This window comes from Stenella coeruleoalba, assembly GCF_951394435.1.
Source record: "Stenella coeruleoalba genome assembly, chromosome: 15".
NCBI classification, from domain to species: domain Eukaryota; kingdom Metazoa; phylum Chordata; class Mammalia; order Artiodactyla; family Delphinidae; genus Stenella; species Stenella coeruleoalba.
The window spans coordinates 52,430,842-52,453,497 of record NC_137161.1 but is presented as its reverse complement, the minus strand read 5'-3'; the positions used below and the strand labels follow the sequence as shown (position 1 = coordinate 52,453,497).

The 22,656-nt window shown below is 45.4% G+C and overlaps 1 protein-coding gene across 3 annotated transcripts in view; it reads left to right on the top strand.

Annotated features, from left to right (window-relative positions):
- ADCY9 (adenylate cyclase 9) overlaps positions 1-22,656 on the top strand; it is a 191,649-nt gene that overhangs the window by 109,644 nt on the left and 59,349 nt on the right. For all 3 annotated transcript variants that reach the window (XR_013831460.1, XM_079943673.1, XM_079943672.1), the window contains one exon: positions 19,159-19,349. Coding sequence is in view for 2 of the 3 variants with exons in the window: in XM_079943673.1 (XP_079799799.1) it covers positions 19,159-19,349 (191 nt within the window). In the remaining variant the exon portion in view is untranslated. The remainder of the gene's footprint in view (positions 1-19,158; positions 19,350-22,656) is intronic.

Here is a 22,656-nt window from a genome sequence, read left to right as displayed (position 1 = left end):
AAAATCACCTCTTAAAAGCGTACACTTGACTTACTTTTAGAAAATTTACAGCATTGTCTAAGCATCACCAAAAGTTGATTTTAGAGCATTTCTATCACCCCTCAGGCCCATCATGCTCATTTGCAGGCAGACCTGCTCCCAAACCCAGCACCTGGGTATTCACTTTCTGTCTCTGGAGATTTGCCTTTTCTAGACATTTCATATAGCTGGAATCATACACTATGTGGTCTTTTGCATCTGGCTTCTTTCACTTAGTGTCCTCTCTTTGAGGTTCACCCATGTTGTAGCGTGGATCAGTATTCAGTTCCTTTTTCTTGCTGGGTCAAGTTATTTTGGATGGATAGACCACAGTTTGTCCATTCACCTGCTGATGCACATGTGAATTATTTCCACATCTCGGCTGTAACAGATAAAGCTGCTCTGAACATCTGTGTACAGGTCTGAGTGTGGATAGATGTTTTCAGTTCTCACGAGTAGAGACTTGGATTGGAATTGCAATGTTGTGTGGCAGTTCCTTTTTGTATAATTTTATTTTTCAAATTGTCATTTGTAAATTGATATTTTAATTTTTGTGTACAGTTCTATGAATTTTAACACATGTATAGATTTTGTAGCCACCAGTACGACCAGGATATAGAACAGATTCACCTCTACCCCGCTCAAACCTTTTCCTTGTGTTGACCCTTTATAGACCCCACCTCCTGCCCCCACCCTCTCCCTGGAAGCAACTAATCTCTTATCTACCCCTGTAGTTTGCCTTTGGGAGCATGTCACTAAAATGGAACCAAACAGTATATACACTTTTAAAACTGATTTCTTTCATTTAGTATAAGTTGTTGCATCTTAGTTGTTGTATATATCTGTGGTTCATTCCTTGTAATGCTGAACAGTATTCCATCCTGTGGATCTAACACTGTGTGTTTATCCATTCACCCACTGAAGGACGTTTTAGGTTGTTTCCAGGTTTTGGAAATTATGAATAGAATTGCTGTAAACATCGTATACAGCATTTTGTGTGAACATAGGTTTAATTTCTCTAGGGTAAATAGCCAGGATTGGAATTGCTGGGGCACATGGTCAGTGTATGTTTAGCTTTATAAGTAAGTGCTGCAGGTTTTTCCAGAGTGGTTGTACCATTTTGTGTTGCCACCAGCAACATATGAGTGTTCCCGTTGCTCCTCATCCTCATTAGCCCTTGATATTATCAGTGTTTTTCATTTCAGTCATACTAATAGGTGTGTAGTGACATCTCATGGTTTTAATGTGCGTTTCCTAAGCAGCTAATGATGTTGAATATCTTTGCATGTGCGTATTTACCAGCCCAGGACTTTGGGGCTGGCTGTAAAGGAAGCAACAGATATCCAGTCTGAGCTGAGCACTGTTCTTGAAAAGGCCATCCTTTTCCCATGTTCCATAGTGTCGCTTTTGTCATAAATTGTGTCCATATGTGTGAGAGTTGATCTCTGAACACTTTGCCATTTCATCTATTTGTCTGCCCTTGTGTGGATACTCCACTGTCTTAACTGCTGTAGCTTTGTAAGACCTGTTGGATTCCTGTAAAACAAGCTTTCCCCTCGTTTTCCTTCAGGACATGTCGTAGAAATGGAATCATACAATACATGGTCTTTCGTGATTGTCTTCTTTCATTTAGCATGAGATTCAAGATTCACCCATGGTGTAGCATGGATCAAAACTCCATATGTTTTTATGGCTGAATAATATTTTGTTGTATGTATAGACCATCAATTGATGGACCTTTGGGTTATCTCCACTTTGGGGCTGTTATAAATAATGCTGCTATGATATTAGTATACAAGTTTTTTTGTGGACATGTGTTTTCATTTTTCTTGGGCATTTACCTAGGGGTAGAATCACTGGGAACTCATATGGTAATTCGAACATCATATGGTAATTCTATGTTTAGCATTTTGAAGAATTGCTGGAGTGTTCAGGTGCCTCATTTTACTTTCCCACCAGCAATGTATAAAGATTGCAGTTTTTCTTCATCCCTGCCAACACTTGCTATTGTCTTTTTTATTTTTTTAAGCTTTTTTTAAAAAATATTTTATTTTATTTTATTTATTTTTGGCTGTGGTGGGTCTTCGTTGATGTGCGCAGGCTTTCTCTAGTTGCAGCGAGTGGGGGCTACTCTTTGTTGTGGTGTGCAGGCTTCTCATTGTGGTGGCTTCTCTTGTTGCAGAGCATGGGCTCTAGGCGGGTGGGCTTCAGTAGTTGTGGCTCGTGGCTCTAGAGCACAGGCTCAGTAGTTGTGGTGCATGGGCTTAGTTGCTCCACAGCATGTGGGATCTTCCCGGACCAGGTCTCGAACCCGTGTCCCCCTGCATTGGCAGGTGGATTCTTAACCACTGTGCCACCCGGGAAGCCCTGTCTGTCTTTTTAATTATAGCCATCCTAATGGGTGTGACGTGATATCTCATTGTGCTTTTGATTTGCGTATCCCTGATGGCCAATGATGCTGAATATCTTTTCACATGCTTTATTGGTCATTTGTATGTCTTCTTCGGAGAAATGTCTATTCAGACCTTTTTGCCTTTAAAAAAATAAAATTGGGTTGTTTGTTGTTTCACTGTTCATGGTGCGAGTTCTTCACGCACTTCTCCTCCAGGCGTCCACAGCACATCACACTACTCCACTCTCCCGTCTCCTCTCGCTCTGCCTTCAAAACAGTCTTCACTTTGTGAGTTGATTAATTAGCACATCAACTCATCTGTTCATTCATTTATTTATATATTTATTCAACAGATACTTAAGTGCCTCACTTGTGCCTTTGCTCTTTCATTGCCTTGGAGTGCTGTTCTGGAAGAGCCAGCTCCCACTGCCATTTGTCTGGCTGGTAGCACTGTCACCTTGATGACTCTAGATATTCTCCCTCAAGAGCATCTATCCCAGCCTGAACCTCACATCCCGACGTGACATCCTCTCAGCCACAGCCAGACATCAAGAGTCCTACTGTCCTGCCTTTGCTCCCGCCAAACCAAATACACTCCCTTCCCTGAAAGCCTACAAATGGTTATGTCTAGTTTTTTTCTTCTTTCTTTTACAGAAGAAGTTTGCCTCCTTCTGATAATGCCCAATCCCTTCACTTGAGTTATGGGTTCTATCTTCTCTCCCTTTTTCAGCAACGTTGCCCCTCTAGCTGCTTTCCTTTTCCTGCACCTTTAATTTCTCTGGACCACTCCCTCAGTCCACAATGTTCTCTAGCATCTCCGCCCTGCACAGATCCCCCTAGGATGCCACATCACCCCATTTCTTTGCCACACTTCATGACCAGACTTCTCCGAAGGATTGACACGTGCTTTCTCCACTCTCCACTCAACCCACCCAGTCTGGCCACTCAGGTGCATCCCTTCTTGGCATGGCACTGCCAGTCTCCATGCTACCAAACCCAGGATCACTTCTCAGCAGCATGAGCACAGTGGCCCATTCCTTCTTCTTGAGATACTCTCCTCTCTTGGCTTCCTCAGAATCCTGTTTGCCTGACTATCTTCCTTGGACTTCTTTGCTGGGTCCCTCTCCCCTACCATCTCGTGACATCAGAGGTCCTCAGGCTTACTTCCTGGCCCCTCCTCTCTCGTCATCCTCTCCATGGGTGTAGTAGCGACATCCCTTCTCTAGTCTGAATCTCCCCTCTGATTGGGACGGTGTGGCTGCCTTTTGGATGTCTTCATTTGGGAATTTCACAGGCATCTTACAACTAAAGAGTCCAAAACTGAGCTTCTAATCTTGCCCCCCAAACCTTTACCTGCCCTGGTCCTTCTCAGCCAGGGAGTAAGGCAGAACCTGTGGAGTCCGCTTTGTTCCCCTTCCTCACCCCCACGTCCAGCCTGTTGGCTTGTCCTGTTCAGTTCTGCCTGGACATTGTATCGGGAATCTGCTTGCTTCTACCCTGCAGTCATCCTAGGCCAGGCTGCTCTTACCCTCTGCCTGGGTCACAGCAACAACCTCAGGACAAGTCCCGCTGCTGCTCTCGACAGCTCCCAGCCATCCACTACCCCCAGCCAGCCAGGATCTGGGTATGATCTTGGAAGAGAAATCAGACCAAAAATTTGTGACGTTTGAATAAAGTCCATAGTCTAATTAACAATATTGTACCAACGTTAACTTCCTTTTCTTGATTATTGTTCTATGTTTGACGTAGCATAAGACAACAGTAACATCAGGACAAGTGGGGTGAGGAATAGAAGGGAACTCCTTTGTACTTTATTTGTAACTTTTCTGTATGTCTAAAATTACTTCAAATTAAAAAGTTTTTAAAAACATTAAAGTGGAAAAAAGAGAGAAAATTGGATTGTGTGCAACCATGCTTAAAACTCCGCTGAGGCCTTCCAGGGGCCCAGCGCCAACTCAGGCTGCTCCCGACGGCTGCAGCCCTGCCTGCTGCTCCAGCCTCACCCGGGCCACCCTCCTCCCCCACTTTGCTTCAGCGAGGTGCAGTTCATTGTTTACTCTCCTACTTCTAGTTCCTTGGGGTCAGGGACAATTAACTGTCACGCTCACAGTTTTGTCATTAGCTTTCACCTGGCATATAGCAGGTGCTCAGATAGAATCAGTAGATGAGTAACTTTTTGTTCCTATTGTGTAAAAAGGAAAGTTTACTATATAGTTGGAGAAGGTACAGTACTTTCAATACTTTGTTCTGCAAATGGACCACTGCTGTAGGGGTGTGGTCAGCTCTGGCGGCGTTTGAATGCCCTGTCTGCTAGGCCTTCAGCCGGGTGCTGTCGGTACTCAGATGAGTAAGACAGAGGCAATGTACGGTACTAAGAGCATTTATAATGGACCTAGCCTCATTCTTGGCAGATTTCAGGAGCTTATTATTTGCTGAAAGAATGAATAGGATATGTTCCGAAATCATTTCCTTTTAAAATTGCTGCGGATACACACACACTCACATGTTACGTATACAATTTTGTAATAGATGCACATACAGCACTGTGGAATTTTCAGTCTTTTTATTTATTTTTTTATTCATTTCTTTATTTTTATTTTTTTTTGGCTGTGTTGGGTCTTTGTTGCTGCGCGTGGACTTTCTCTAGTTGTGGGGAGCGGGGGCTACTCTTCATTGTGGTGTGTGGGCTTCTTTTGTTGCGGAGCATGGGCTCTAGGCACCTGGGCTTCAGTAGTTGTGGCTTGCGGGCTCTAGAGCACAGGCTCAGTAGTTGTGGCACATGGGCTTAGTTGCTCCACGGCATGTGGGATCTTCCTGGACCAGGGATTGAACCCGTGTCCCCTGTGTTGGCAGGCAGATTCTTAACCACTGTGCCACCAAGGAAGTCCTTTCAGTCTTTTAAATATCGTTCCAGCTGGTTCTCTCTTGGCAGGGGGAGGTGTGGGAAGAGAACTGTGGAACTTCTGGCTGCTTGTAGGGCAAGAGGCCCTGCTGTGGCCCAGCACCCACTTTCCCAAGCTCCCCCTGCTGTGTCCGAAGGCAGCTTGATGCAAGGCCACGCAGCAGGAGATTGGTAGAGGTGTTTTTGGTGGTCTCAGTGATGAAGGGTTATGTATGGTCCATGAATTTAATTTTATTCAGGAGGGTAAAGAGGACATTGCAAATGAAGTATGCAATAAAAATGGGATAACACGGGGCCCTTGGGTCTGATCAGGTTGAGAACCCATGGTTCACCATCTGGTCTCCAGAAGGTGTCATTATGGGTCCTCAAGGAATTTAAAGTATTTCAGAGAATCCAGCAGGAATGCCATGTTTCGTGATGATCCCAGATGAGGCACACCTTTACGCTGGGACCTGCCCTTGGCGTGGAGGCCCGCTTCTGTGGTGCCCGGCAGAAACTGTGCCTGGATGTTGGTGACACAGGAGTTTCTGGGCTGTGACTGGGGACCAGATGTTTTCACTGCATTCGAGTCAGGAAGGCACAATATGCAGATCAGTCAGCTGCAGGGGTGAATTCCTTGACCACTGTGAGCAGCTCATGGGAGCAGGGGGCAGGGGTGTGGTCCCCAGGGCTCCCTCCTCTCTCTCATCCTGGGTGATGTCACAGCACCCCAAGGCCCTCGATCATGCAGACACTGGTGGACATTCAGACAGCAGGTGGCAGGGTGGAGGGGACCCAGGAGGAACAGAAAGAGAGGGGAGGTTGGCCGAGGGGACCAGTCAGTTTATCTGCTTCACATATTTGCCTGGGGCTGGGCCTCAGCAGAAAGGCCGGTTCAGTGATACCGCTCGTAAGACGCCTTCTCCTGCTGCCTTCTCTGGCCTGGCCTCTGTGGTTTGTGCCAAATCCATTAGCATCATGGCCATGTGCCTAGTTCAACATTCAGGCCGGTGGAGACAGAGAACCCCCACGAAATGGTAATTTGTTCAGTGGTGTGTTTTACTACATGTGTTGCTTTTAATGGGTGTGAAAGATCAGAGAGCTCAGTGTTCGTTTTACAGACTGCTTTTAGGAATCATGCAGTACAATTTAAAGTGTATAAAAAGTGGAAACTACAGCATATCTTAAAACTATTGATATTAAAAACATTTTTAGGAATAATACATGTCAAGCAAGGTTGAACTATATACAGATGGGCTTTGAATTAGGTTTTTGAATCAAATTTTCAAACCATTTTAAGTTTTTATTGGAAAATGTTCAATCTTTCCAAGCTCTCCTGTTTTCTTTTTTCTTTTTTAAAATAAATTTATTTAATTAATTAATTTATTTATTTATGGGTGTGTTGCTGCGCGCAGGCTTTCTCTAGTTGCAGTGAGCGGGAGCTACTCTTCGTTGCAGTGCATGGGCTTCTCATTGTGGTGGCTTCTCTTGTTGTGGAGCATGGGCTCTAGGCACAGTGGGCTTCAGTAGTTGTGGCACGCGGGGTCAGTAGTTGTGGCCCGCGGGCTCTGGAGCGCAGGCTCAGTAGTTGCGGCCCATGGGCGTAGTTGCTCTGTGGCATATGGGATCTTCCTGGACCAGGGCTCGAATCCATGACCCCTGCATTGGCAGGCAGATTCTTAACCACTGTGCCACCAGGGGAGTCCTCTCCTGTTTTCTTATTCTTAGAGATTGTCTTCCATTTTGTTTGCTAGAGTATCTATTTCTACCCTGTTTTCCAATTGGCTACTCCTGCTCTTAGTGTACAGGGTAATTTGTCCCTCATGTTTGCTACTAAATGTCATCTATAATAAATAGAAGTTCATGCTTATTGGTTTCACATTTAGTTTTCCTCTTTACTCCATTCATCCTTTTTTTAATGGTTCTTATACCTCTTCTCTAGTTAGTAAGATAAGAAGGAGCTTTCTGTTGCCAGTTCATTCCTGTTTCCCAATAAGGAAGGATCTGGATCTTCACTGTTCAGTGTGGTAGCAGTGAGCCACATGTAGCTATTTAAAATTTGTTATGATGAGAAAACATTAGAAATTTAGTTCTGGGCTTCCCTGGTGGCGCAGTAGTTAAGAATCCGTGTGCCAGTGCAGGGGACACGGGTTCGAGCCCTGGTCCAGGAAGATCCCACATGCCGCGGAGGAACCCATGCGCTACAACTACTGAGCCCGTGCTGTAGAGCTCATGCTCCACAACAAGAGAAGCCACCACAATGAGAAGCCCACCCACCATAACAAAGAGTAGCCCCCACTCACTGCAACTAGAAAGCCCGTGCGCAGCAACAGAGACCCAATGCAGCCAAAAATAAATAAATTAAAAATAATAGTTTAATTATATTAAAAAAGAGAGTCCACCTACCAATGCAGGGGACATGGGTCCAAGCCCTGGTCCGGGAAGATCCCACATGCCGTGGAGCAACTAAGCTCATGCGCCACAACTACTGAGCCCGTGCTCTAGAGCTTGCGCACTGCAACCACTGAGCCCACGTGCTGCAACTACTGAAGCCTGTGGGCCTAGAGCCCGTGCTCCACAACAAGAGAAGCCACCGCAATGAGAAACCCACGCACTGCAACGAAGAGTAGTCCCTGCTCACTGCAACTTGAGAAAGCCCGTGTGCAGGAACGAAGACCCAAAGCAGCCAAAAATAAATAAATTAAATGAAATTAATTTTTTAAAAAATAGAAAAGAAATTTAGTTCTTCACTTGTATGAGCCACATTTCAAGTGCTTGGTGGCCGCTGAACTGACAGCCATAGGACATTTCTGTCATCAAAGACAGTTCTCTTGGACAGCCCTGGGCCACATTCTTTAAACCCCCCCAATAGTCCACTTCCTGTATTATCTCATTAACCCCCTGAAAGCCTCTTCAGCTTTCTGGAACCGTCTGGAACCTTCTCCTCCAATTCCTCCCAGCCCAGCTGTGTATGGCTGAAAAGTCAGGTGGAGCCATACTGCTGAGCCTTTGACCTGATTGGGTTGAGTCAGCCTGGTCGGGAGTTCTTCCCTGGGACCCTCTGTCCATTTCTTCATTTGGGAAAGTGGCAGGCATATGGCCTAACTACAGCAGTCCCGAGGGTCTTTTTAACCTGGGTAATGGAATTGTCACCTCTCAGACTCATTAACTCACAATTTGAGGAGCTCTGTATTCCTCTCATCTCCCTATTTCGTTTTTTCCATTTCAGTGTGATCTTTGTGGTGCCTGACCTGCCATCTTCACTGAGTTTGATTTCTTTGACTATTTTCCAGCAACTTTTCTTCCATCCTTGAGCTCCTCTCCTGATTTTTTTTTTTTACTAGTCTTCACAAGTTCCATTTCATTCTTAAATGTATATTTATGATGTATTCTTTGAATCGGTGGTATTTTTGCGTTCATCATGTCTTTACCCTATTGATTTATCATATTTCTTTCTTTCTTTTTTTCTTTCTTTCTTATTTTTAACAGAACACAGAGTTTATCATTGGTGTTAACATAATACTTGGAGGTTTTCTTTTTTGAATCATGGTGTATTTATTCAGTGGGACGTTTCATAGTGTTGAAAATAAATGAATGTGGATCACATGTATCAGTATGGATGATTCTCAAACATATTGCTGGACCAAAAAGAGCAACTTTCAAAAGAATACTTGTAAAATGATGTCATTTATGTAAAGGTTAAAAAAAAAACACATATTAATGCTGTGTGTTGTTTAGCATTACGTACATATGTAGTGAAAACGTAAAGAAACACGTGGGGAGGAGCCTGTGGCCGTGGCGTTCTGGATAGTTCTGTGCTCTGTGCGGGAGGTGGGGTGTGGTGGGGAAGGCCTGCAGGGAACCTGGATGGTACAGGCAACCATCTGTTCCTTAGACTGGAGGGACTCCGAGTCTTGAGCTTACTTATCCTTACATGTTTCTATGTCTAAAATGTTTTGTAATAAGTTTAAAACTTTATGCTTATTTTAAACATAAATAAGAAAATTCAATATAGAAAGTGAATTTCCATAATCCTGTTGCCCTGTTAATATTTTGGTGTATTTCTGTGTTTTTTTCTGTAAAATTTTTCAGTTTTATTGAGTTATAATTGACAAATAAAATTGTAAGTTATTTAAAGTGTGGATTGTGATTTGATATATGTATACATTGTGAAAGGATTCCCTCATCTAGTTAATTAACACATTCATCATCTCAGGTATTTATCTTTTTTTATTTTCTGGTGGAAACATCTAAGTTCTATTCACTTAGTAGATTTCAGTTATATAATACAGTGTTATCAGCTGTTGTTACCACATTTTACATTAGCTCCTCAAGCTGTATTTCTGTGTTTTTAACGTGGTCTAGTGTTATTCAGAATAACACTTTGTTTTTTTCTTGTTTCTTTCCCTGTGATACTAGGTGCGCTTCATGCCTCCTTCTCTCCAAGTACTCAGCTATGTGGTTTGGGGCCAGCACCTCTACGGGGCAGGGACCTGCTTGCTGGAGTGTCTGCCCTTCCTTCCTGGGGAGTCTGAATCCCTGGCCTTCTGCCCACATCTGCCTCTCCTTTAGGGTCTTCCTCACTCTCTGCCTTTAGATGGGGGACTCCTCAAGACTCATCCACCCGCTTCTTGCGAATGAGGGGCTGTTGACTGCAGACCCAGGTCACATTTTTATATGTCACATCTCTGCATGTCGATGTGCCCCCTGGACCGTCCCTCGACCTCTTCTCATATGTGGGCACTCACTACTCACTGCCTTGGTTTCACTTTCAGTTTTGCTTCTGCGAGAGTCTACAACATAGCTGTGATTTTCTTGTGGCATGAATTACAGTGTGAGGCTAGAGAGGGAGAGGGGACCACCCGGCTGGTGACCCCGAGTGAAGGGATGGGCCCTCGACTTCTTGTTTGATGCCCAGCAACACTTTTCAGGTTCTTAAGAACATACCACACAAACACAGCTTTCATTCTCCTGAAAAAGGTCTAAGAAAGAAAGACCACCTCCAATGCTGAAATGAAATTAGAGAAACGAGATATCTAAGAAGATATTGCTTCTTGGTCAGAAAGGAGAGGTTTGGGTTTCCCAGTTCTATGACTCGAGCAAGTCTGCCTATGGGAACAAGAAAATGCAGTTTGGGAAATTGTTTCTGGCAGTGTTCCAGCCAGTATGCAAAGCACTCATCAAAAGAGAGAAAACTTTGATGTGACCTGAAAACTGGTTGACTTGGAAAGTGAGGAAATTTGCAGCAAGCGTGTGACTGTGCTGGAAATGTGATTTGGGAGCCAGCCAGAGTCTGGATAAACATTTCCACGAAGGAACAGGTGGTAAAGGCGCGGTTACTCCCAGGAAAGGCTAGTCAGGAATGGTAAGAGTTGTGGGTTTTGTTTTTGTTTTTGTTTTGCATAATATGAAGTTTCCAGGTGAGGTTGTCTATGTTGCCTTTCTTCCCATCTAAAGATGCTCCCAGGAAGTGTCGCTGGTGGTGGTGCCCCTGCCCTTTGCAGGTGAAAGTCCTGGTGGGTGAGAGGGGAGCAGCAGTACTGGGGCAGCTAGGAGAACCCCGCCTCTACTGTGTTGCAGCGAGGCTGCAGCCCTGGTGCTCTGGCAGCCTTGCTGTGCAGCGCAGTGAGCGCTTGTCATCTGGGGGGGAATCGCGTTGGTGATCTAGGAAGACAGCCTGGGTGTCGGGCCAGCTCTTCTGGACTAGCCTGCAGCAGTGAGTGTTGCTAATTTGATGATTCTTGGAGATATCTCCTGAAAGTCAAACTTTTGTTTTGTTTTGTTTAATCTCTCCCAGACTTCTGAACTCATGCCATGTTGAATTTTTAGTTCTTCAAGGTTATTTAGCCTTATTTCTTATTTATATATTTTTCCATCCTAGCTCTACTACATTATCTATTTCCAAGCCTTTATTTGAAACATTTTTCTTTTACCTGCTACTGCCCACTCCTTTACTTTGAATTCCCAAGGATAGTGTATTTCATACTGTTTTTTTTTTTTCATTTGTCCTCTAAATCTCAGGACTGTTACATCTTGATCTTTGCATAGTTTTGTTTTATTTTTTAAAAACAGCTTTATTGAGGTATAATTAACGTACTGTACAGTTCATGCTTCCAAAGTATGTAAGTCAGTGGTTTTTAGAGTATTCACAGTTGTGCAACCATCACCACAGTCTAATTTTAGAATATTTTCATCACTCCTTAAAGGAACCCTGTACCATTAACAATTGCTCCCCATCCCTCAACCCCCAAACCTCTGGCAACCACTTAGCTACTTTCTGTGTCTGTGGATTTTTGCCTATTCTGAACATTTCATATCAATGGAATTATGTAGTATGTGGCCTTTTGTGACTGGCTTCTTTCACATAGCATCCTATAGCTTTATTTCTATTTTTGATGTATTCCCTTTTTTTTGGTTTCATTTTTCAATTATTTAGCTGCCACCTATTCCCAGATTTTAAAATTGAGTCTTTCATTTATCTTCTTTCTAGAATCTGTTTTCCATTGTCTATCCTGTACATAAATCTGCCACTCTTAAAATTAATTATTAATTAAAAATTTTATTTATTTATGGTTGCATTGGGTCTTCATTGCTGCGTGCGGGCTTTCCCTAGTTACAGCGAGCAGGGGCTACTCTTTGTTGTGGTGCGCGGGTGGCTTCTCCTGTTGCGGAACACGGGCTCTAGGCGCGCAGGCTTCAGTAGTTGTGGCACGTGGGCTCAGTAGTTGTGGCTCGTGGGCTCTAGAGCGCAGGCTCAGTAGTTGTGGCACACGGGCTTAGTTGCTCCATGGCATGTGGGATCTTCCCAGAGCAGGGCTCAAACCCGTGTCCCCTGCATTGGCAGGTGGATTCTTAACCACTACGCCACCAGGGAAGTCCCTAATTATTAATTTTTTTTTTGTTTTGCGGTACGCGGGCCTCTCACTGTTGTGGCCTCTCCTGCTGTGGAGCAGAGGCTCCGGACGCACAGGCTCAGCGGCCATGGCTCACGGCCCCAGCTGCTCAGCGGCATGTGGGATCCTCCCAGACCGGGGCACGAACCCATGTCCCCTGCATCGGCAGGCGGACTCTCAACCACTGCGCCACCAGGGAAGCCCCTTAATTATTAATTTTTAAACTGTTAGTTTAACTTAAATTAAAATCTTAAAATTAACTATTATTTCACAATTCTCCAGGGAAAAGAATACGGTCTGTGGCTCCTCCTGTAATTGCTCCAGATGTGACCTGATGTGCTGTCTTGTGTCTGATGACCACTCTCTGGGTTAACATTTGGTGAATAACAGTTTATTAGTTGTTAGTCCGTCTCAATTCCCGACACCCTTCCTTCTAGCTGTCTTGTTTCATAGTCTCTTCTGATTATTTCAACTCTGTTGTATACAGTATTCCAAGATAGTTATCATAGACCTTCACTTTCCTTTTGTTTTCTAAAACTCACTGTAAAAACGCCTTTTGTCACTTGCGAACATCCCGCCAGCACACAGACTTGACTTCACATGATTCTCTCTTCTTGTCGATGCGTCATCACTTACTCATTGTTCTCTCCCTCACTGCCAGCCTCCCATCCTCCCATCCTCCCATGTAATTCTTTATGAGCATTACTTCATGCCCTTCCTCAGTCTACTCTGAGTTACTCCTGAGTGTTCCTGAAGATGCTCTAAGGAAAAGCATTAACTCATTTAATCCTCACAGCAGCCCTTTGAAATGGGGTCATGATTAGGTGACTGGTATTTCCATTTTGGGTCACGGTTTTCGTCCGCACTGTTGCTAACACCAGAGCATTCCTTTTTCCTATCCATTTCTTTCAACACTCAGCCCAGGTCCTCACCCTTAGTAGGTACTCAATAAATGTTTCATTTGCTGGGTAAGTGAATGTGTGAATGAGCCAATGAATAAATGAGTTGGTTAGTACCCGGCAGACTGTTTGCATAAACAGCCAAATGCTACCTTTCAAAGAACTCGTTTCGTAGTTTTTGAAGGCCTGGGTATTAAACCCTAATTTGGGAGTGTTTTAGAGATGGGAGGAGTGGGTCTTTGAAGGCAGCTACACTGGACTCTCCCAGCATTAGGTCTGAGCATTGAGCAGGGTAGCCCTTATTCATGTCAAGTAGGAAAGTTCAGAAGAAGACAGCTCAGGGGAACGTGGTCACGAGGTGACTGCCCAGTCACTCACCTTTGGCCGTGACATGTACCTGTTCCTGCAGAGAGATGGAGGCTGGTGCAGAGGACGCCTGCCACAGGAGCAGCTGTGGGGTGGGCGTGCGCACGTGCATGTTCTTGAAAGAGTCGGTTGGTTAGGCTAAAGGTGTAGTCAAGATCAAGCCACTCAGGCGTGGTGCCCACCCTTTGTTTCTTTCACCTGCTTGGGTTAGTCTGTCTCGTATTTTACTGTTTGGGACTTCACTTTTTAAGAAGAAGGTTAAGTTTCACCCACAGCCATTTGCTGTTGGAACTTGTGATTTATTGTCAAGTGTTGGGACAACCAGGACGGATCACCTCCGTGTGATTAATTGTTTCACATAGGAGCAGAGAGGACTTAGGCCCATCCAGAGTGTTTTGATGTTAACAAGGTGGAAAATGCTTTTTTTTTTTTTTTCCACGAGAACTTTTGGTCTTCCTAAGCAGAAGCAATAGACAATTATGAAATATCATATCTATAGTTTTTAGGCCCTGGTTATTTGGTAGATTAAGATTGAACGCTTTTAATCTTTATTTTCCGTATTGAGTGACTACATTTTCGTTTAAATAATCCTCATGCTACTCGGCCATTACAGATATCATTAGAAGGAAAAATTCATTACAAAGTGAATAAGTTTTTAGACCCTTTGATTTGTGAACCGGCCCAAACTGGTTGCCTCCCTTATATTGATTGTTTCAGATCATCAGTGATGCAAGCTCCCAGGCGTTTGCTATGTCACTCTGCTAACTCCCAACACACCTGCAGACATTCTTTCCTTCCTGATTATTCTCTTTCTGTTGGGTTGACACTTAGGCCCTTGGTTCTTGGATTGAGGGTATCACCCTCCAAAGCAAGAGTTCTGCAGAAAAATACAGTGATAAGAAGGCCAGAATAGTCTTTCTTTTCCAAAATGGACTTTGGCACTCACTCAAATTACGCTCAGCTCACGAAAACTAAACACAAGTTGGGTGCAAGGCTCAGTTTTTCTCCTCGAAGAATTGATGCTATAGTTAAGACTGTTAACCACGTCAGCCTCCCGGGCACACATAGCTGCAGACGACGCCTCCGTGAGACAGGAGCTTATGGGAACCGTCTTCCCCACTTCTCCACCTGCTGTGAAATTAAGCCAATGAAAGGCATCCGTGCCAGTGAGGTTTAAAGTCAATTACCAGGAAAGAATATAAGAAACCTTATTAATTGTTCTCCTGTTTACACTATACTTAATGAAATAAATAATCTAGCTGCCTTATTTTGACTTTCTGCTCTAAAAGCCATTCTAACGAACTTGGACCCCAAGGTCCATGTGTGTAGTTACTCATTAAATCCTTATGTCTTATGACCTCTCCTGACTGCAGCCAGTCACCCGGCCCTGATACGTTCCCTGGGACCTTTCATATCCGGTCTGACTTTATCATTACTGATATCACTCCAGTTTTGGCAAAACATTTCACTTTAAATCTAACTTTCCATATTAAAGCATAAAAAAAGTTGCTTAATTTGTTCACCGATTTTTTGCTTGCCATGGACACATCTGTGCATTTGTCCTTTGGAACACTCGCATTGTGTTACTAATACAGGTTGATTGTTAGGAGCCCCCCAAAGAAAAATTCAAGTTAGGAACAAATGTGGAGCAGTTATTGATTTAACAATCCTGCAAATGCTTTTGTACATAGAAGGAGCATAAAAAAGACTCCCAGCGATAAGCAGGTCAAACACCCACGTTGAGAATAATAGCTAACGTTACTGAGTTTTTACTGTGCGCCAGGTACTGCCATGAAGGCCTCATGTGTGTTAATCATTTAATCCTCGAGTCAGCCCTGTGGGGTGAGTCCTGTTCTTAGTGAGAGGTGGAGCCATGAAGTATCTTACTGCATCACACGTTTAGGAGGGACAGAGCCTGAATCCCAGGGCTTCTCCCTGGAAGCCACATGCCCTTACCCATCACACTCGTGCTTGCTGTGGAAGCCTTGCCTGTTGCCCCCGCAATTCAGAAGGAGTAGGTTTCACCATTATTTCCCACCTCCCTTGTCCCTTGACTCCCTCACCACCCACTTGTGACTGGAGTTTCCAGGGCTCCCTGGCCTTTCCTCAGCCTGGTGCCTGCTCGTTACTCCTCCTCACCCCTGTTGCCCCCAGAGCGAAGGCTCCTGGAGCTGGTCTCCCTGGTGCCCTGCACGGACTTCAGCTCCTCTCTGCCCCCTCCCCACCCCCTGCCGCCCCGAACATGTTCTCTGTTCCAGCCACACAACACTCACCTCCATCCCTCCACTCTCCCTGCTAAAGGCTCCCTTTCTGGAGTCTGGTTCATCGACTATTCTGGTGACACCCACAGCCTGACCATGCTGTCCCAGCCCCTGGTCCTGGTGGCCTTCACTGGGCTGGCCTCTCCTCATCTTGTAACCCTCAACGTGGAGGGGACTTCACCCAGGAGGCCTTCTCAAACCTCTGAGTCTTCGTGAGATACACCCTCCTGTGCTTCCTGGTCCTGGACCAGGTAGGCGTACCCACTTGCTGCCGAGATCCCCCTGCAGGAGCCGCCCTGCACAGGGAGGGTCACGGCTGCCATGTTCACGCTTGTCCCCTCAGCACCCTCACAGTGCATGGTAAACAGAGGCATTTAATAAATGTTTGAGCAATGAGTGGCAACTCAGTAGTCACAATTCAAAGCAGCAACGACAAACCTCAGGGGTGCCCACCCCAAGGGAGGCATCAGAGCCTGTGCTGCAGAGCTGGCTCCATGCCCAGGTGGAGGGCGCACTGCTGCTTGGAGGACTGGCTGCATCATCATCATGTATTCATGGCCCTGCGGGGCTGGAGGCTCAGCCCTTTCTCTGCTGTAGTTGTCATGCCTCCAGGAAAGGCCTCCTTCACCTGTTCTTGCCCGAGGAGCCATACAGGGAGGGGATAAGTGGTTCCCTGACTGAGGACCCCTCCTGGGTGTGAGAGAGCTGACTGGGAGCAGGGCCCAGGGGTGCAGAGCCCCGGGCAGGGGAGCCCCGAGCTGCCGGCCTCCCCATGGGAATGCAGTTCTGGGGTCAGGGCCAGCTACAGACACAACGGAAAACCTTCCCCTGCAGCCTCAGCTCCTCACCCCTGCAATCCAAAAACTGCCCTTCCTTTGTCTGTTCCCCAAGGCAGTCCCTGCAGCAGCTGCGGGTACTCTCTGGGCCCCGCTTCCCACCCGCTGCAGGTGACTTACCTGCCACACCCGGGAGTTCGAGAGGGACTAGTTACAGCAGCTCCAGGGACCAGGCCACTTCATGCCCTGGTTGGGTGAAGCCAGGGATGAGATGCCACGGCAGGTCAGAAATAGGGCTTTTCTCTCCTCAGCCCACAGAGCTTGTGTTTTCTGACTCTCCCAAGGCGAAGTGATAAAATCAGTTCAGTGTTTTCTGTAACAGAGTCTGAGAAATTCACGCAAAGCTGCTTTTACCCTTCTGTTGTATTCTAGTTCACGCTTCCCTTTCAAGTTTATACACGTAGCTAGTCAGAATTGTGATTGATCCTATATATCATTTGGGATGTATATTTTTGGTTGGAAAAAATACATGGAAGTTCAGGACCTTAGTTAAGAGTGAGCATTTAGCAATCTCCTTTGGGGTCAGTTAGCATCTAAAATTATTTATCTTAGTCTTTGGATCCCACCTGTGATTTGGCTACACTCCTGGATGTCTCTAGGTGTCCTGTGACTCTTGCCAAATTCTCTGAACTGCTGACCTAAAAACATATGCTATACAGTATTTTATAAGGAGGGAGGGAGAGGAAGAAAGATAAAGTGATGAAATGGTGGTTTAATTATAAAATGATTAAGGATTATTGATTAAGTAGTCCCAGGGTTATGTGCTTAATTAATTTTAGAGCATTTATTAAATATGTACTGAGTGCGAGAAACTGTATGAATCCAGCAGTGTAGTCACATGTCACCTCTTTTTTTTTTTTTTTTTTTTTTTGCGGTACATGGGCCTCTCGCTGTTGTGGCCTCTCCTGTTGCGGAGCACAGGCTCCGGACGCGCGGGCTCAGCGGCCATGGCTCACGGGCCCAGCCGCTCCACGGCATGTGGGATCTTGCCCAACCGGGGCACGAACCCGTGTCCCCTGCATTGGCAAGCAGACTATCAACCACTGCGCCACCAGGGAAGCCCTCTTTTTTGTTTTTAAATGTACTTTATTTTCTTAGATAGCGTATAGAGTCTTTTATTTTTTTAAGATTTTTTTTGACATGGGCCGTTTTTAAATTCTTTATTCAGCGTGTTACAATATTGCTTCTGTTTTATGTTTTGGTTTTTCGGCCACGTGGCATGTGGGATCTTAGCTCCCCGACCAGGGATGGAACCTGCACCCCCTGCATTGGAAGGCGAAGTCTTAACCACTGGACCGCCAGGGAAGTCCCATGATGGCTTTTCTCTACCACCTTCTGCTGAAGCTTAAACTCCTTAAGATGGGAATCCTGCTTTGTTCTGGTTTTATTCTCTGTGTACAGCATACACCAGGCCTAAAATAAATGTTTATTGAATAAATCACGTTGTCACTCCCTTTCATAAATTCGTAGTCTGGTTAAATTCCAGTAAGGACTAACAATGGATTTCTTTAAATAAGGCTTGCTTCTTTTTCAGAAAGCCCTTGAGTTCCGTCTGGAAAAGCTGCTCCTTACTCACCTCCCAGCAGATGGTCCTGTACACCAGGAGCAGGGCCCAGCCCACCTGTTACAGCTCCTTAACACTATAGCATATATTGTTACTTCAGCCTTTAATGGGGATTGTAAAGTTGTAGGTTAATAGTCCATTTAACCAACTTTTTTTTACAGTGGGGATTTTGTGAGAGAATAAAATTCACATAGACTGCAGCTTGACAAAAAGCTGATGTTCTGGGACTTCCCTGGTGGCGCAGTGGATAAGACTCCGCACTCCCAGTGCAGGGGGCCTGGGTTCAATCCCTGGTCAGGGAACTAGATCCCACATGCATGCCACAACTAACAGTTAGTGCCACAACTAAGGAGCTGGCAAGCTGCAACTAAGGACCCCTGGAGCTGCAACTAAGGAGTCCACGTTCTGCAACTAAGGAGCCCACTGGCCACAACTAAGACCTGGTGCAACCAAATAAATAAATATTAAAAAAAAAATGATGTTCCTGCCGTGTGAATGTTTGGATCCAACAGAAAAGAGATACTTTTTAAGTCTGAATCGAGGGAGGACTTAGTTCCCCCGCTGGTGCACATTCTGGTCTCCCTTTTCATGGTGGTTGCCAGTCCCTGACGTAGGTAACATGGTCTGTAGTCACCCTCACATCTAGACTGACCATTATGAATGTCGGCGACTGGTATTTACAGATAGAAACAAACCCAAGAAATGTATAGGGTCCGCACTCAGTGGGCTCTGCTGCCGTCAGAAAGAGGCCACGTGACCCTTCCAAGGAAGGACTTTTAAACCCTTGTTTCAGCCCCAGAAGATGAAGCGTGCAGCCTCCATTCAGAGAAAACACAGCGTGAATACATGGTGTGTTTTGGAGGCAGTCATTCTCCCTGAGGCTGTGCATCTCTGGAAAGGTCATGGGAGTAGTAGTAAAATATGACCTATTCTCATTTTCACTTTACTCTCAACTTTCTAGGAGCGTGTCCTGCGTAGAGAGCAAGACGGAGCTGCGTTTCGACCGACGCTGGTGTCCACCTGTGCTGACTGTAATTTTTATCCATAGGTTTGAAGACATACCTGATAGCGGGTCAGAGAGCGAAGGAGTCTCATTGCAGCTGTTCAGAGGCCTTGCTTTCTGGCTTTGAGGTCATTGACGGCTCACGGGTGTCCTCAGGCCCTAGGGGACAGGGGACAGCATCGCCAGGGAGTGTCAGTGACTTGGCGCAGACTGTCAAAACCTTTGATAACCTTAAGGTTAGTTTTTTTTTTTTTTTCCTACTTCTAAAACTTGATACTAATTCTGCAGTAGAACATGTGAAATAATAAACAGCCTTCGGGTCTGTGGCAGACGACTTGGAATGCCCTTCCATTTGGTTTTTATGATTTTTAAATTTAGTATAAAGTTAGCAGCATTTTGCATTTTTAATATCTTTGCTTTTTTGACATATGCACCTCCATTTTCTTTCTACACTGCATAAAGTTGCTTCTCACTTGAGTTACTATTTTCTTTCTCTGCAACCTATGATGTTTTTTGGGATTTCTGAAAGCTAACAATAAATGATAAGAGTAAAGGTGATTCTCCCAGCATCTTGCTTGGAGGGCTAGTTTGTATCTTATTTCAGAGATCACTTTCTCAAATACTCAAACATCTCTTGAAATTCAGTGTTTTATGATTATTTTAAATCTTGTTGGTGTGGGTGAATCTTGTGCTGTAGCTCATTGGAAGAGTGCAGGCTTGCCAAGAACATTATAATATTTCATCACTGGGACAGAGATCTCCTGGTGGCTGCATATTGGGTGCATTTCTGTCCCAATAAACTACCAGGGAATTAACATGATGGACCCTGGGCATGTGAAATCACTCTGGTATGTGAGTTGTTCCTCAGATATCACATTTGATTTAGTTCCCCAACTGATACCTCTTATTTATTTTTACAGTTTAAATATTTGCCATTTCCTTTTTTTTTTTTTTTTTAAAGAGAGAGATGGTTAAAACAGTTCCACCTCACTGTTTTGTGCTCTCAAATAACACAGTGATGTTTGGTCAGGACGATGGCCTATTGGTATGGCTGTAATCCAGTACATTCCTGCCTATCCACATCATTAACAGAGTTGAAAGCTTGCGATCTTGGTACTTCAGCTGAAGGCATCATAATGTGGCACTCGGCTGCAGTGTCCAGATTATTTCACTGTGTTGGACTTCATGGTGTCTCTCATCCAGGCACTGTGTGCGGTTCCTGTGTTCAGGTTTGTGGACAGCACACACACGTATCATTTTCATCGTGTGCATTGTTCACTTAGTGCAGGGTTTCTCAGCCTCAACACCATCAACATGTTGGGCCAGAGAACTGTTTGTGGAGGGGACATCCTGTGCATGGTGGGATGTTGAACAGCATCCCTGGCCTACACCCACTAGATGCCAGTAGCACCCTCTCTTACCAGTGTGACAACCAAGGTCTCCAGACATGACCCAATGGCCCCTAGCGGGGAAGGGTAAACTCACACCTGTTGAGGATAGGGTATTTGACCCTGTCCTTCCCCGTGCTCTCTGGCACACGCATAACAGCGCATGTAGCTGAAATTTCCTTAATGCCTGCACTCTTTGCCTGGGCTGCTGTCTTGCAGGAGTCAGAAAGAGGAGCCCCCTGCTCACAGGCTACCACTGAACATGGGCCGGGAAGAGCTAGGTGGGGAGGGGAACAAAAACATGGTTTCCAAACACGGCCTTATTATTTGGGGAGAAATTGTTTCCTCAGGCTTCCAACTGAGCTGTAGTCAAGTAGAGAAATAGAGCTCAAAGCCAAAAATAAATGTTTTGTTGCATTTGTCTGCCACTTTAGGTGGTGTGTGTGTGTGTTTCTATCCATGAGGGTGTGTGCCCTTGAGGACCTCACTGTATCACACACCTGCAGTGTTAATGACAGACATTCTGTGCTAAATTGGCTTAAGAAGATTTTCTCTCCCCCCGACGGAACATGTCTTGTTCTAGTCATAAACCTATTTATATATTTATTTGTTTTTGATCTGGTTGGGCAAAAACTATTTAGCAGGGCTTCCCTGGTGGCGCAGTGGTTGAGAGTCGCCTGCCAATGCAGGGGACGCGGGTTCGTGCCCCGGTCTGGGAAGATCCCACATGCCGCGGAGTGGCTGGTCCCGTGAGCCACGGCCACTGACCCTGCGGGTCCGGAGCCTGTACTCCGCAACAGGAGAGGCCACAACAGTAAGAGGCCTGCATACCGCAAATGAAGAACAAACTATTTAGCATACTCTATTGCCATGTATAAATTTTCCAAATAATCTTGTGATCTATGAAGTTAACTGTGTTTACCAAAAGGAATTTGAGAAAAAAAAAAAAAAAAAGGATCTTTCTGCCCCTTCCAGGAGGGAAAGATGAGTGGATATGAAGTATAATTTTGGGGGTGTTTTGATGGTGTTTGGGGGATAACAGGACATCTGAGATGAGGGACACCCCTGAAGCATAGGGTTCCTGGGATTCACGGTTGGAGTGGAAGGAGCATGAGGAGTTAGGAGGCCCGGTCTCCATGCCAGGCTTTGCCACTTGGGGTCCATCCTCACAACCCTGCTCTGGGCCCTGGTTCCTGGGTGCAGGTCGGGCCAGGGCAGGCGGCTGAGAGGCATAAGCACCGGGGAACCAAGTGAATCGCTATGAACCGTCATCCTAGACTTGAAAGGCAGAAAACTGAGGTCTCCTTTAAAGATTACATAGATTATAATCTGACATACAAGGCTTTCCCTCAGGTAAGAGTTTTTGAACAATACAAAAGTGCAATTGCAGTCTCTTGCTCCAGGTTCTTTGAGTAGATTTATCCCACAAGCGTGTCGGTGGCTCATGTGTGCCACTGGTTTGTTGCTCCATGTTGTCTGCACCACAGTGAGCTGTTCTGATTCGCTGGATCACAGACGAGTTCCTCCTCATCCTTTCCCAGGATCTGTTGACTCTTTTTGTCAACAGACTTCTTTCGCTTTGTTGCTGCTGCCTCTGCAGCCAACAAAGAGTTGACTCCCATGGGGATTTCTGTCTCCCCACATCTCCCTCCTCCCCCTGCCCAGCGCCAGAAGCCCTGACCAGTGGAAGAGGCCTGGTCTAAGGAGGATTCCCCAAGCAGGTTCCCTTGAACAGAAGTTTCTCAGGATGGAAATGGGTGTCCAGTATGGAAAAAGTGTCTGTGGTCAAGTCAATATGGGTTAAACAACACTGAAATGGTTTCTTTACTGCAGGCCTTCTCAGAGCCTTTAGCATGCTAACATGCATGGATAGGTCTCCAGAGAGGGAAGTGGTATGCAGCATTCTCTGGCCTCTTGACCAAAGATTTCTTCTTTCAAGCTGTACCTTTCTGGGGTGTGCTTATCTAGTGGAAGGAGTTTTGTAACCAAGCAAAAGGGCTCTTTTGCCCACAGTGCAGAAAGCCTACTCTGACAGTGGGTGTCTGCAGCAAAGTCAGAGTTTATTTTCAGGACACCAAGCAAAGGAGTGGGAGACAAGCCTCAGATCCACTCCAGTTTGGTCTTTGAGTTAAAGGGGGGAAGAACAGTGAAGCTA